The sequence below is a fragment of the Onychostoma macrolepis genome, chromosome 19 (assembly GCF_012432095.1).
Source record: "Onychostoma macrolepis isolate SWU-2019 chromosome 19, ASM1243209v1, whole genome shotgun sequence".
NCBI classification, from domain to species: domain Eukaryota; kingdom Metazoa; phylum Chordata; class Actinopteri; order Cypriniformes; family Cyprinidae; genus Onychostoma; species Onychostoma macrolepis.
The window spans coordinates 33109471-33126353 of NC_081173.1; the positions used below are offsets into that span (position 1 = coordinate 33109471).

At 40.0% G+C, this 16883-nt stretch overlaps 1 protein-coding gene across 1 annotated transcript in view; it reads left to right on the top strand.

Annotated features, from left to right (window-relative positions):
• Nucleotides 1-16883, top strand: part of LOC131526383 (NACHT, LRR and PYD domains-containing protein 3-like) — an 88944-nt gene that overhangs the window by 40302 nt on the left and 31759 nt on the right. The window contains exons 8-9 of the mRNA XM_058754668.1: nt 2536-2709; nt 2823-2993. Of these exons, the coding sequence (XP_058610651.1) occupies nt 2536-2709; nt 2823-2993 (345 nt within the window). The remainder of the gene's footprint in view (nt 1-2535; nt 2710-2822; nt 2994-16883) is intronic.

A 16883-nucleotide genomic window follows, 5' to 3' on the forward strand; every position in this document is an offset into this window, starting at 1 on the left:
TCAAAACAGCAAGAGCCAATCTGTCCTGTGGCATCAAAAATGCAAAATGGTCATGTGCTCAAAAAATCAACAATCACTTCACAGACAGCAGAGACACACGGAGCCTGTGGCAAGCCATTCAGACCATCACTGACTATAAGCCCTCGCCACAGGCCTGTGATGATGACACATCCCTCCCAGATGCACTCAACCACTTTTACTCACGGTTTGAAATGCAGAATGACACACCTGCACAAAAACTGCCCACACCTCCCAACGACCAGGCGCTCTGTCTGTCTCCAGCCGACGTAAGGAAGACCCTATCTAGGATTAACCCATGCAAGGCTGCAGGTCTTGACAACATACCTGGCCGTGTACTGAAAGACTGTGCTGAACAGCTGACAGATGTCCTAACAGATATCTTCAACACCTCGCTGAGCCAGGCAGTCGTCCCCACATGTCTCAAATCCACAACAATCATACCGGTACCGAAGAAATCACCTGTGTCCTGTCTAAATTACTACCGTCCCATAGCATTGACTCCAATCATAATGAAGTGCTTTGAGAGGTTAGTCATGCACAACATCAAAACCAGCCTCCCCAACACACTCGATCCACTCCAGTTTGCATACTGTCCAAACAGCTCTACGGACGATGCAATTTCCTCCACCTTCCACCTGGCTCTTACCCACCTGGAAAATAAAGACTCCTATGTTAGAATGCTGTTCATTGACTTCAGCTCAGCATTTAAGACAATAATCCCACAACAGCTCATTAATAAACTAAACCTGCTGGGCCTTAACAATTCCCTCTGTAATTGGATACTGGGCTTTCTAACCGGAAGACCTCAGTCAGTCCGTGTCGGCCACAACACCTCGAGCACTACTACACTCAACACAGGTGCCCCACAAGGCTGTGTGCTCAGCCCGCTGAAACATGCACCATCTCACCCCACCCCCACCCCAAACACCCCCCAACCTTACCACATCAAAGAAAAAAACGTATGAAACTTTTTTTGTGCAATTCGAAAGTGTGCTACACACAGGTGAGTGGGCCTGTACAAACCACCTGTAGTAACACACTCTCCTCCTCTATGCGCACGAGACACTTTTCACACACACACTGCTGTGTGTACACAATCCCACAAAAGACTCAGTAATACATGTATATGTTTACATGCTCATATTTTTGCACTACAAATCATCCTGCACTGTACCCCAGCCAGCTGCTTGACTCACAATGTTTCTCTTTGCACATGTACAGTATTTATCTGAAGCATTCGTATAGTTTGTATTTTTTAGCTTATGTATAGGTAAACATGTTCATATATAGTATATTTATAGTCAAAATCTATCAGTAGGATAGTTGTGTATAGGTTTATACTGTTTTATTCCATTGTTTTATGCCTGTATTTATGTAGCACTGTGGTCCTGTGAGGCATGACATTTCGTTCCACTGTATGTCCCCACATGTAGCAGAATGACAATAAAGCTCAACTGGACTTGACTTGAACTTATGGTCTCCCCATCAAAAAGTTGATTAATTATCTTTAAACCATTCTTTTCCCATCTGCTAAAGACACTATCCAATACAGAAGGAAGAAAATCTGGGTTATTTTTAATGGATATTGCACGTGATAAGGCTATTGCTCCTCTGAATGTTTTTTGTACTGTGGACCAGATTTTTACAGTGTGTTTTATCCATATATTTGTTTTCTTCACTCCCTTTTGTGTTTGCAAATCCATGAATGGCAGAACTTTCAGAGACACTCCAGGAAGTGAATTCTGTTTAATACTAACCCATTCTGCCTCCTTATCAACACCAAGCCAAGCAGTGATAGCCCTAAGCTGAGAAACCCAATAATAGTTTCTAAGATTAGGAAGGTTCAACCCAGGCATGCGCTCAGGCATGCGCTCCGCGTAACGGGGAGATGGTGGACTGGGCACTGGGTCGAGAGTGGCACTCCACAAAGGCGGTGAAATTCGCTCAAGGGCCATCCTCGGACGACGGCGCTTTCAAACTGGCATCATAGAACGCACAGAGCACGTCGTCCGGGTAGGTGGTGAGGCTTGTGAGGACCAGAAACAGTATGGTGTGGCCCTCAAGCAATCTCTCCCCCTGCTTCAGCAGGAGGAGGAGATATTCCGGGCGAAGGAGGGGGTCCATAGGGAAACACACAACGGAAACATAAAACACTGGGTAAAATGAGAAACAAAACAGAGGGTACAAACAGAGGTTACTGTATCGGTTGGTCCTTCTGTCATAATTCACAGGGAGCAAGGAGTCACGAAAGCCAGGAGACGAGGAATTTCACAAAACTAGAGATTTTAATCCAAAAGGTAACTTAGATCACAGGCAGGGTAGACATTCTAGGACCGTCAAACACTTTTTTTGACATGCCCTAACATTTGTGCTTATTTCTGTTACTAATAGCATTTCATGTCTTTTTAATGTCTACCATTTTAATGCTTATGTTGTATTTAGGTCAAATGTGCAGTCCAGATTATAAACCTGATAAACGCATTAATATGGCTGTTTGTTTGGTTCTCTTCACAGGCTATATGGCTGTAATCTCACTGTTCAGTCCTGTGAGAGTTTGTCATCAGCTCTACAATCCTCAAACTCCCGACTGAGAGAGCTGGACCTCAGTAACAATGACCTGCAGGATTCAGGAGTGAAGCTGCTTTCTGATGGACTGAAGAGTCCAAACTGTAAGCTGGAGATCCTGAGGTTTGATTTCAAACACTTTCAATTATTATTATTATTTTTTTTAATTAAATTAATCACTAAAAATCATATTTCTAAAATTTATTGTGTGTGCAATTACTGTTTTTCTTGTTCAGGTTTCCTATATGTAATCTCACTGCTAAGTCTTGTGAGAGTTTGTCATCAGCTCTACAATCCTCAAACTCCAGTCTGAGAGAGCTGGACCTGAGTAACAATGACCTTCGTGATTCTGGAGTGAAGCTGCTTTCTGATGGACTGAAGAAAAACTGTAAGCTGGAGATACTGAGGTATTTTTTTTCTCCATAAAATAGTTAACAACATAATTTGAGAGTGAAGCATGACACCGTACTCATTAGCACATGACAAAATCGCATCTCAGAGTGACTCAGTTTGCAGTAAATGCTACTTCACACTAGGGCTGCACAATATATTGCATGCGATAGTCATGCGCATCTAGTCAGTAAAGCCGGTTCCGTGATTAGCGCTAAATCTCCATCACCTGTTTTCAAATGCAGCAGCATTTAATACACAGAGCCGTAGTTCACTGACAAGCTACGCAATATCACGTTCAATATCGCAGGCGATTCATCTGCGATTCTGAGCGCGAATTGCGTAGTTTGTCAGTGAACTACGACTTTGTGTATTAAATGCCGCTCCATTTGAAAACAGGTGATGGAGATTTAGCGCTAATCACGGAACCGGCTTTACTGACTAGATGCGCATGACTATCGCATGCAAAATATCATGCAGCTCTACTTCAGACAAACTCTATTTCATGCAAGCGCTGTGAGTTTGGGTCAACATGGATCAACATGGATTTGAAAATGCAAAATGCACCAAACATCTTCCCAAATCTATATTGAGAATTATGAATATGTTGAAGCAACCAGAAGCTTTAACGTTTCCCATGGTTTTACAAAATATTATAAACTATTTTTTATAAATTAATTTATAAATTAATAAAAGCTCTATGGTTTAATCATTGAAAGCAAAGATATTAAGACAGACATAAATATTAGTATTGTAATTTTACTTTGAATGTATGTAATACATTTGAACTATTTGCCAATAGTATTTCTATTTTAAAAAATATGTATGCATTCACTTGAACATTTGATGGTTATTTTATTCACTTAGACCTTGAAGAGCACTCTTAGACCAGTGAGGCCTAAAAAATAACTTTTTTGGTCATTCGAACTGATCGGTGCATAATGGAGTTCAGCAGAGCAGCATGAAGAATATCAAATATTGAGGTGACAATTTGTCCATGCGTATGTGGATTACACAATGAGCTGTATTTAATTTTTTGACATGATCCAGGATTGTTAAGTTCTTTAAAGCTTATCATGATATTGCTGTCATAGCAAAAGGTCAATTAGATCAAACCTGCTCAGGAGCGGCTTATTTTATGTAAACAGGATTAGATTGTATCATTTATACCATAGTTTGTTCTGGTTCTCGAATCTGATTGGCTGAGAGCCTTTTCCAGCAGTGCAATATTCCAGAAGTATCAGTGGCCGGTTGCATAAACTGCTTAGAATAGGTCTTAAAAAGTTAGTCATCTCATTTGTTTTCTTCAAGATTGGTCATAACTATTTAAAGTCAGTTACAAAAAGGTAGTTCTGTCAGGACCATTATCGTCAAAGATGATTGACAATTAGCATACAGTTTGGTTCTGTTCTGGGAAAGAACTCCCTGTGCATCCATGCAGCCTAGCATGGATGAGAGCAGGGAGAACAACGATAACCCCAGAGTAAACAGAACCAACAAATGTATTGCAGATATCGTTAAAGTTCAGTAATCTATGTACACATTTTAGAATTAGTCTGATTCAAAGGAGAATCAGAAGGCTGAATCCTGACTGACAGAGGAGGAGCTGGGGATGGAGGAGGATAATTAGCTATTGAGCAATGCGAAAACTGCTGATAATACTGAAGGACCTTATATATGGATGCTTAGATAGGTGTTGTATTCCTATAGGTAGATGGGGATCAGCCGAGAGTCAGCTGATGCGAGCTTGACTAATGTGACCTGCCAGAACTAACGCTACGCTTGATATTGGTCTATTTTGAATTTGAAAAGTAAGACTGATTACACTTGGCTAACTGCTAGTTGGCCAAACTAGTTCTTAAGGCACAGTCTTAACATTGTGGCTATGTAAATGCAACTGGCCCCAGAACTCTAACCACTTCACCGTTTGTATCACTCCACTTGTTGCCGGATTTATAATAACAGCATTTGTCTCAGTGAACGTCAATGGCGGAAGAGCGAACCCACTATAATTTTACAATGTTATTACTGTTATTGTGTCACAGAATGTAGTTTTGAGATTTTATGTGAGAATGTAGTTGTTTAGACCAGATGTTTTCAAACCTGTCCTGGAGGCCCCCCCTGACCTGCAAATTTTGTATGTCTCCCTTATCAGACACACTCAATAAAGGTCTTTCAGTTTCTACTAATGAGCTGAATCAGGTAACCATTTTGCTTGAGAACAACATGGATATGCTGGTCCACCAGCTAGACTAGCACTGTACCAGCATAAACCAGCCTGGACCAGCTTGGAATCCATGCTGGTTTATGCTGGATTTTTCAGCAGGGGCATGACACAAGTGTGTGTTCCATCGACGTTCTGGGGTATGGATTATATAATCTGTATCACATATGTACCTGCAAATTGTTCAGATATAGCAGAACCAGGTGAAGGAAGCAACACTAACACTTTCTCTCCCGGTGTAAAATTACATGCAACGGCTCGCTTGTAAAACATTTATATTTGCATTCATTTATTTAGCAGAAACTTTGGTAACACTTCACAATAAGGTGTCATTTGTTAACATTAGTTAATGTATTAACTAACATGAACTAACAATGAACAATGCATTTATTACACTATTTATTAATCTTAGTTAATGTTAGTTAATGAAAATACAGTTGTTCATTGTTTATTCATCTTAGTTCACAGTGCATTAACTAATGTTAACAAACACAACTTGTGATTTCAAAAATGCATTAGTAAATGCTGAAATTAACATTAACTCAGATTAATAAATGCTGTAGAAGTATTGTTCATTCTCAGTTCATGTTTACTAATGTTGTTAACTAATGAATCTTATTGTAAAGTGTTACCGACACTTTTATTCAAAGCGATTTACAATTGAGGAATACAACAAGCGATTCATTGTAAAGAAGCAAATAAACACAGGAAGTGCTCGTAATACAAAGTTTCAGACATTGTTCAGATTAGTACAAGTACTAGAAATTAAGGACAGAGAAAGCAAAGATTTTTTTTTTAAATTTTAAATTTTTATGATGCAGTCAGATGTTAATGAAAGAGATGAGTTTTCAGCTGTTGCTTGAAAATTGTCAGAGATTTAGCATTCCAGATGGGGTGGGAAGATCATTCCACCAGCCAGGAACGGTGAATGAAAATGTTCTGGAAAGTGACTTGAACCAGATTTAGTTTGTAGGCCAACACATGTCTAAAAGAATGCGTTCAAATGGTTTACCTACAGCCGGAATAGGACGAAGTGGAGCAGGCATCACAGTTTGACTGGGCTTTCCCACAATTTGACAAGTATGGCAAGTTTTACAATGTTGAGACACATCAGCTTTTAAGCTGGGCCAAAATAGTGGCTGCATTCGAAACCGCATACTCTCTGAGTAGGTACTTAATTTCAATAAGTACTTACTCATCGGGCGCTAAAAGAGTATGTACTCAACAGCCAAATCTCATTAAGTATGAATGCGATCCACCATGTTGACGTAATCTTCTTCTTCTTTTAATTTTTATGGCGGTTTACAATCATGATTTATCAGATGTACAGTATACCGCCACCTATCGTACCGCAGTACGTAGCATGGATCGTGGTCCCATAATGTTGAAGCTAACATGTGACCTCCGACGTTAAGTTAAATAGGCGCGTTCGACTTGAAGCAGCGCTGCGCAGAATGATCAGTGTATGACATCACAGTACCGCGAGAGCGATAAGAGAGCAGATAGATCCTAATGCTTTCGAATCGCTCTCGCGGCACTTTGATGTCATACACTGATCATTCTGCGCAGCGCTGCTTCAAGTCGAACGCGCCTAATAATTACTTGAGATGGCAGGTTTGCACTACCACCTGATCACAACAGTAAATTGCGTACCCTGCCTAGTGCGGTTTTCCTCAGCGTTTGGAATGTTTGGAATGGTATTTCAAAGCAGATGTCGGGCAGCTGCTCGCAGATCTCGCTTTAGGAGAAGACTGTTGATTTTATACTCCAAAAATGTAAGTTACCACTTATAAATTCAGATTGCCCCAGAATGAATTGCATTGCTAGCCCACCCCAACACTTTCACATAATGATAATAACAGATGCAGACCCATGCTTAATTGTACTACATATTTTTTTACTGAAAATTTTATAATTTCATTAAAAAAGCCTAATTTAATTGTTATCATATGACATGCATGAAAATACATAAGAAAAATGGAGCCGATGTGAACATCAATTTTCAATCAAACAATGAATTAATGCATGAAGTAATGAAACAATTGCAGAAACAATAAAAATGAGTGAATTAATTAAATTAACCATCACATTAACTGTATACACATACAAATCAACAACACATTAAACAAATCTTTATTTGAATTTAATGTTTTAATAAACTTGCACATATTTACAGGCGGTGAACCCCCGCATCCTACTGCCATGTCAACACAGCTGTGCCGATTCTGCGGTTTTATTTGGACCAAGCAGCTGACCACCGTGCCCACCTTCGCCTGTCTTTGCCATCCATCAGGTCTCTCATTGCAGCAGTCAGATTGGAATCTGACCATAGATGGGAAAAGGACATCGAGGTCCTCGTATTCCTCCACTGGCTTGCACATGCAACATCGTACAGGGTCGTGTCACAGACCTTTGATATGCCCATATCCTCTGTGCATGGGATTGTGCACAAAGTGTGCAAGGCAGTCATAGGAATTTTGAGAAGGGTGATTTCTTTTCCAACCGGTGATGACTTGGAGGGAGTGGGAGCAGGATTTGCACAGCTGGCTGGATCACCAGCTTTCAGCAGGGCAGTTGGTGCAATAGACGGCTGTCATATCCACATGAAACCTCCATCAAATAACTCCCACTGCTACTACAACAGGAAACTGTTTCATTCCATCCAACTCCAGGCCATCACTGATCAGGGGAAATTCCTTGATGTCTTTGTGGGATATTCGGGGTCTGAGCACGATTCTAGGGTGCTGAGGAACAGCCCTGTATATGCCGGCAGCCTATATCCACCTGCAGGAAAGTGCATCCTCGGGGATGGTGGCTATCCCTGCCTGAGTGCACCCATCTGCCTCATCACCCCATATAGAGAGCTTTTGCAGAACCCTGTGCAGGCTCGTTTCAACAGTAAGCACTCCCGCACACAAAGCATAGTAAAGCGAGCCTTTGGCATGATGAAAACACGCTGGCGCTCCCTTTTCGGTGAGCCCCGTCTTCGTGCCTGAGGTGGTCGCTTGCTGTGCTGTGCTTCACAATCTCGCCCTTGTCAATGGGGATATCATTGAGCCAGTGGAGGAAGACCATGATGACGGCCCCCCTGAACCCCACAACCTTGAACCAAGAGGGGGAGAACATGTGCAGGACAATCTGGCTGCTGCTGTGTCCGCTCCAAACATGACTACCTGTGAAAGATTAAAACAGGTTAAGTCACTTTGGATAAAAATGTCTACTAAATGCACACATAAAAAGAAATATAATTTGTATTTCTTAGTAAATCCTTTTTTGAAAGTGTCTCTGTCGTCTTTCTTCAGGGTACTACAGGCTTATATAAATTTATATAAATTTCATAACATTTTTATCTGAGGGATTAGTTCACCCAAACATATAAATTTAGTCATTATTTACTCACTTTCATGTCGTTTGATCCTTCTGTTTTTGTTCATTACACTATTTGTTGATACTTTTGAGGCTTCTAAAAGTCGGGCTTTATTGGCCAATATTGTATGAACCAGCAGAAAATACTTGACCAAAATCACCTTTTATGTTCAGAAATAAAACTAGAGGGATCGAACACCGTGAAGTTGAGTAAATAATAACTGAGTTTATAGTGTATGTTTGGGTGAACTTTAATCACTGTTACTATGTGTAGTTAATGCAAAACTTAAGGTGGTTTGTGCAAACAGTCTCAACGTAGGTTATGAATGACCATTGTCCAGCAGAGTTCATTTCCTACCCTAATGTGTGTGTGTGTGTGTGTGTGTGAGAGAGAAATTAAATTCTCATTTAAAATACATGTTTGCTCTTCACAAAAATCCACATTTAATTCTACATATACTTTATTTATTTATGGACTTATTTTTTTGCAATTGATTCAAGGAGGCGAAGTAATCGTTCCTCCCTTTGACTTGCTTCCCGGCACCACCTTTCTTCTCTTTCTCTGTCCTCAGCATTTTGTCTCTCCTCCCGCTCTTGTCTGTCTCGTTCTTGTCTCTCCTCCTTCTCTTCAATTTTTCTCCATCTTTTCTCTTGCGGATTCCCTCTCCTCCATCTCCCTGATCATATTCTCTATAGATTTTTGGGTTCTTTTCCTTGATGCCCTTCGTGTGTCTGGGGCTGGGGTCACTGAGGATGTAGAGGCCACAGCAACATCCGGGCCAGATGAGGCAATAAGGGCAGGTGGAGTGATGGAGGGTCTGCCCCCAATTGTCTCATCCATGGCCCTGTACCACTTCCAAGATGCTGCTGTGGGCTCTCCATCCTCAGTGCTCACACCAGTTGGCGGACATTTGAGATCCTACAAAAATGCACAAACAAAACAAAAGCAGTCATTTTTACAGAACAATGTGAATTTCGCCTACTATATAGTAGGTACAGTAGGTAGTCAACCAGAATGCCTATTACCGCCGCGCTAGCCGGCGCGGTAATGCCGCAGCGGCAAATACAAATCACTCAGACGTGAAAGTTGTTCGCGAAATCACCACCAGGTGGTGCAAAGGGACGGTTGACACGCTGGGGTTTTTTTGTCTTTCACTGACCCGACCGTTCTCACTAAATTTAGATCTCGTTTCCAGAATCTCACATTTAAATTTCCGCTACTGAAAGAGAGATATAGGCTAACGAAATTCGTTTGACATTTTTCCATTAACACGGTAGGAAAAGTGTCGCAGATAAAAATAAATAAATAGGACATCTGTCATTTAAAATGATAGGTTAAGCAAAATATAAACAAAACCGAGTTGATCGTCCTTCAAGGACAGCGCATCATCCACACTTTGCTCCACACTTACTCCCCATATCTCCTCACTGGATGCGCCTTTAGAGAGAAATGCATCTTCATGGATTACATAGGCTAATGAAAGACTTTTTAATTTTCGATTTGAATTATTTCGTTGTAAAGTAGTATTTTATAGCATTCTATAAATATATTTATTATGTCAGTGTCTCAGTATTTGCTGAGTTTCGGTTCAATTTTTGTGAAGTGTTCCTTGCTCAAGATCAAGAGCTTGTTTGTTTTCTTTATTTTAAAAAGCAACACTTTTTTTAATATTGTGAGTGCATGATGTATACTCTTACCTTTATGAGGAAAAATTACAGCGCATTTTAATTTTCCATTCTTAAGAAAAACAAAACGCAAGTGATCTCGCTAGTGCCTCCATGTCCTTCAAAGCGCACTTCAGCTTCCACCTTTAGCACAAACGATTTTATATGTATCACACATTTATCTGACATTTTTAAATGTATATTGTGAAATGCATGACGTTTTTTTTATGCCCCATATCTTGTTTATTTGAGAAGGCTAAACTGATCAAACATATGCTCAACTCACTGTCTGGCGCTGGCCGCATAGTATTTAAAAAGATAATAAATACAACTTGAAATTAACAAACATAAAATGTTCCATTCATGTTTCTAAATTAACTGAATAAAAAAACGAAACGAAATATAATCACTTTGCCATTAAAAACCAAAACTGAACTCTTTTTAATGGCTGCAACAGCAGCTGTGTAAAGGAGAAGAGAGAGAGAAAGTTTGTCTCGGGTAGCAAGCGGCATTTTATAGACCTGCTCCAACACACACAGTAATTATCAAGCACTGAACACCTTGGATTCACCTTGGTTTCACATGGGCTACAGAGTGCGCATGGGCTCAAAATAGGCATTTTATCTGGGGTCCACATGGGTGAACCCATGAACAACTTTCTCACGAGATCCCATCCCCCACGACATCAAACTACCGCGAGATGCAGCCCTGCCTCGAGCTGCAAGCAGGGTGGATCCCGCGAGAATTCATTCAGCATTTCCCATCCCCCACGCGGCACGCACTGCGTCGCGCCGACGCCATTACTGCTCACTGACTTGTCACGTTTCATTTAATCTGTTCGTAAACAATGACGTGTGCAAACAGAGAGAGTTCAGTGCGCTTAAACATTGATTTAATGTTATACACAGTAATTGTTATGGTTACATATACATAAACGTAATTTTTTGAGGTGCATTACGCCTTTATTATTATGAAGTGAAATTAATGACTAACCATTTGCGGACACAAAACCAAAGTTAATTCGTCCAGTTGTGGTCAGCAGGATCACTGGCACGGAAAAACTTGAAATAAGATCTTTATCAGACGTGTGTGTATTCTGCAGCTGAAAACACACTGCTTAATGTTACACATTATAATTATTTTTGTTTTAGATAGAACATGTCTATATTATGTTAAGCAAAAAATACAAATAAAAATAGCCTCCAGCAGTGTGACTGAATTTTCATTTGTGTAATTCCAGTTGAAGGTTGGGGTTTGGGAGAGTTGAGCTCCGAAGTAGGGGCTGCAAAGTAGATCTGCATTAACTGCATTAACGCAATAACCGCGGACCGACCAGATTTCTTGCGCTGGAACAACGCGGTAGCGGTCGGTAACATGTATTTTGTTTGCGGGTCTGTGCGCAGTGATGCTCAGAGCAGGCTACCGATGGTGATATACGGCCCTCAGACAGAACAGGAAGGTCGATCAGTGACAGCAGAATAAGGATGGAGCAAAGCGTGGATGATGCGCTGTCCTTGAAGGACGGACTCGGTTTTGTTTATATTTTGCTTAACCTATCATTTTAAATGACAGATGTCCTATTTATTTATTTTTCTCTGCGACACTTTTCCTACTGTATTAACAGAAAAATGTCAAACGAATTTATAGTATTTTGACAAGACGAATAAAAATAGCTAACAGGCTTTTTTGTACAACTTTTTTTCTCTCTCTGCGACACTTTTTCCTATTGTGTTGTAAATGTTTTGTTAAAAACGAAAATTCGTTGTTAAAAACGAATTGTATCCTGACGAATAAAAATAAATACAATTTGGTACCCTTTATTAATTTTTATATTACAAATACTATTTCGTTATATAATGTATTTGTTGAATAATGAAAGAACTTGTGAGTTTAAAATTACAGACGTTTTATTAATTTGTCCGGTATAGGCTATTTTGTTTCATTGTTTTGGCTAAATCCTGGCCAGGTTTGATTTATTCGTTTCTTGTTTAATAATGGGAATTAAATAATACAATGTGCTCACATTTTCACTAAAATTAAGGAAGGAATTAATAAAAAATAAAAAAAATTCTACGATTTCCTAATTCGGGCATGTCATGTGCAGGAGTTGTCTAATGTAGCTAGTTCCTGTTAAATAAGGACAGATAACAAAGTAGGTCCGTGACATGTAGAAACTGTAATGTTTATTGTACGAATTAAATGTAGATTTTAAACATTTGTATTTGTGAGAAGTAATGTGACACTGACATTTACTATGCTGCTTGAGTTCGTTCTGAATAACAAACGCACTAAAGTACTAAATTTCCTTCTGTGAATATGAATTATTTTAACTAGTTTATCTTAGATTATAGACCAACTGCAACCAATTTCGGCAGAGTGCTATGCAAAACGCGAGGGAGTGCTCCAACGCGTTCAAATTCTTACTTTTCAAAGTCTGTGGTTAAAGCGCCACTTAGCGGTAAAAGGCAGCAAATACACTTTTTAAATGTTACCACCGCGGGAACGGCGGCGGTAGAAGTATTATTCTGGATGAGTAACATCTGTAAGTAGGCATATTTGAACGGTACTTAAGTATACGTACGCCCAAATCTCGCGAGAAATTGCGCTCCATCCAGGTAAATCTCGCCTACTCTTTTGTGGATATTGAGATTTCATGCATACTTATCCTTCGCCTACTGCTTTTTGCCTACTAAATAGTATGGATGTATGCAGTTTCTAATGCAGCCACTGTTGCAGCACTAGGGGTGGGCGGTGTAACCAAAATTGTATTTCATGGTATGATTAATTTAAATTTTACAGTAGTGATATATTTCACAATATAGTCATTGGTATATGTAGCTATTCTGAAAATCAACAAAAGGACTATATAAAATAACTCAAATACTTTAGAAATGTACCCATCTGTCAAACAGTATAGCCTTCTCACGGGCAAATTCAACGTGTCTGAGAAGCTGATCTTTTTTCGTTGTGTGAAATTGTTGACTATAATGTTCAGGCACTAATTCATATGCATGAAGAATCGCATTTTTCACCATTTCATATTGCACACTCTCTTCTAAAGGACGAGCTGCACACACATCTTGCATTTTCCCGCTCAATTTACATTGTAACACTAATGACCACATCTCATTCGGTCACTTCAATGCTGTAGATATTTGATCAAATGCCTTAAAATAAGCCTCAACCTCTTTCTCACAAAATGGTGGAACTATTAAGATGTTCTTCGCCGCATTAAATGGAGTCAAAGGAGCATTTAAAGAATCTGTTAACACAGAAACAGAACCATCTGTAACAGAATCAAACAGTTTATGATTCAATCCCACAGCTGCCTCAGACATAGAATCAATTTTCAGTGCAGATGATGTTTTTTTTTCTGGGAACTTCTTCACCAGCTTGCAGTTCTAACTGTTGCATTTTAATTTTTGGCTCTGAGTCAATACTATTCAATTCAAGCTGATGCTGCAGTTTGCTGTAGTTTCAGCCTTTTTCTTGCTTTCCATTTGTAAATTAGCTAGCCGCAATTTCACTTGCACATACACGTGATGCTGATGCTTCCGTCGAATGGGATAATGGTTTAAATTTAGGTAGAGAAAATACAGTGGGGAAAAAATTTTTTTATCTCCTGCTGATTTTATACATTTGCTCAATAACAAAGAAATGATCAGTCTATAATTGGTAGGTTTATTTGAACAGTGAGAGACAGAATGACAACAAAAATACAGAAAAACGCATTTCAAAAAATATATAATTTTATTTGCATTTTAATGAGTCAAATAAGGATTTGATCCCTGATCAATCAGAACGATTTCTGGCTCCCAGGTGTCTTTTATACAGGTAAGGAGCTGAGATTAGGAGCACTCTCTTAAAGGGAGACTCAGCTTGTTAACTGTATAAAAGACACCTGTCCACAGAAGCAATCAATCTTGGTGACAAGGTGACAACAGTTGGTGGAAGAAACACAAAATAACTGTCAATCTCCCTCGGACTGGGGCTCCATGCAAGATCTCACCTCGTGGAGTTTCAATGATCATGAGAACAGTGAGGAATCAGCCCAGAACTACACGGGAGGATCTTGTCAATGATCTCAAGGCAGCTGGGACCATAGGCACCAAGAAAACAATTGGTAACACACTACGCCGTGAAGGACTGAAATCCTGCAGCGCCCGCAAGCTCCCCCTGCTCAAGAAAGCACATGTACAGTCCGTCTGAAGTTTGCCAATGATTCAGAGGATAACTGGGTGAAAGTGTTGTGGTTAGATGAGACCAAAATCCAGCTTTTTGGCATCAACTCAACTCGCCGTGTTTGGAGGAGGATGCTGCCTATGAGCCCAAGAACACCATCTCCACCATCAAACTTGGAGGTGGAAACATTATGCTTTGGGGGTGTTTTTCTGCTAAGGGGACAGGACAACTGCACCGCATCAAAGGGACAATGGACGGGGCCATGTACCGTCAGGGCCAGGGCATTGAAGTCAGCCAGGGCATTGAAAATGGGTCGTGGATGGGTATTCCAGCATGACAATGACCCAAAACACACGGTCAAGGCAACAAAGGAGTTGCTCAAGAAGAAGCACATTAAGGTCCTGGAGTGTCCTAGCCAGTCTCCAGACCTTCATCCCATAGAAAATCTGTGGAGGGAGCTGAAGGGAGCCTCGAAACCATAATGACTCAGAGAGGATCTGCAAAGAGGAGTGGGACACAATCCCTCCTGAGATGTGTGCAAACCTGGTGGCCAACTACAAGAAACATCTGACCTCTGTGATTGCCAACAAGGGTTTTGCCATCAAGTACTAAGTCATGTATTGTATCAAGGGGTCAAATACTTATTTGACTCATTAAAATGCAAATCAATTAATAACTTTTTTGAAATGCGTTTTTCTGGATTTTTTTGTTGTTATTCTGTCTCTCACTGTTAAAATAAACCTACCATTAAAATTATAGACTGATCATTTCTCTGTCAGTGGGCAAACGTACAAAATCAGCAGGGGATCAAATAATTTTTTTTACCCACTGTAAAGGTCCTACCTCACCACTACCAGCAAGCAGAGTCACTGGTTCAACAGCAAGAGAGTGCGAAGGGAATTGTTCTTCATCCAAAATAGCTGTCAGTGATCCCGCTGATTTCTCAGGAATATTCCTTCGCTTTAGTAATTAAATCAGCCTCCAAACAAGCTTTAAAGTCCTTCTAAAGCAAAGTTCTAGAAACAGATATTTCAGAATGTTGGGCAATAAGAAACAAATCATCCTTTCTACACGTTTCTAATACCACAATACTTGGTTCTTTTATAAACTCATTGAAATCGAAAGTTGCCATAAGTTGAGCAACAAACAAACATAATATAATAGTACAAATGACTCCAGAGGTCTGTTCTTCGTACCTAGCTTATAACATCCTAGATGATTTGAAAGATACCAGATGTTATAATTGTGATAACTGATCTCTGGATAATTTGGTTCTTCAAACGAATTTGCGGATTTGATTAAAATATCTGGATTAAGTTGTCGGAGATTACTGTGCGTTCTCGACTTCCCCGAAAAGGGCAGGTGTATCGATGCTCAAAACCACGATCAGCAATGCAGCGATTGTCTAGTGGCAAGACAGCAACGTAATGACATCATATAGTTAAAAAAGACTCCTGACGAATTACTTGACGAATTTCTGGAACTTTATAAGAAAACAACCAAGCGAACAAAACAACATAATTGTTATAATACATTAAGGAAATGTGCAAATAATGTCTGCTCTTATCATTATGTGGATAAAATCCCATGAACTTCGCCCCAATCGGGAGCTGTATATGCACATGTTCACTCATCTGTTTTCAATGCAGCTAACCTCGCCTCGCTTCATATCATCTTCCCACTCATTAAACTATAAATTAAACAGATCCTTTACAGCAAAAAGACGGTCAATGTAAAGTGATGAAACTATGGCACCATGTGCTTTTTAAAACCATTTTCATAGGTTTCACGATATATTATCGGATCGGAAAATATGTAAATGTGACTAAAAACACCAGAGACCGTAAATATAAAGCACCGTTTCAGTTAGGCGAGATTTCCTCATTCAGAAAAAGGTGGATATGGGGATGATTAGGATGCCATGATGATGGACAGAAGTGAATGTGCGAATGCCGAGGTCACACCCCTACTAGAGGTCTGCAAGCCCGTCGGGTCCCAACACGCTGAGTCCATTCGGGCCGGGCTCGGGCCATTTTTTTTTTTTACAGATCGGGCTTGGGTCGGGCTCGGGCTCATTTAGCTTCTCTCCTTTTATTGTGCCCATATACGCACAGAGCACACATGGCTACTGTATTAAATACTGATTATATTATAAATATTATACATCGCCTAAGCAATACGCAACACATACGCACACATTAGCATACAGGTGACCATGCAGAGCATCAGGGAGAAGTTGGAGCGTGGAGTTACAAAAAGTTCCCAATGCTTCGGGAAAAGCTGCATTTTTGATCAGCCATGCATTTGATGATGCTCCTGACTCGCCATCTCCTCACTGGATGCGCCTTTAGAGAGAAATGCATCTTTAGGGATTTTATAATGAAAGAGTTTTTGTTTTCGATTCGAATTATTTCATTTTAAAGTAGTAATTCAAAGCTTTCTATAGATACTATATTTATCAAGTCAGTGA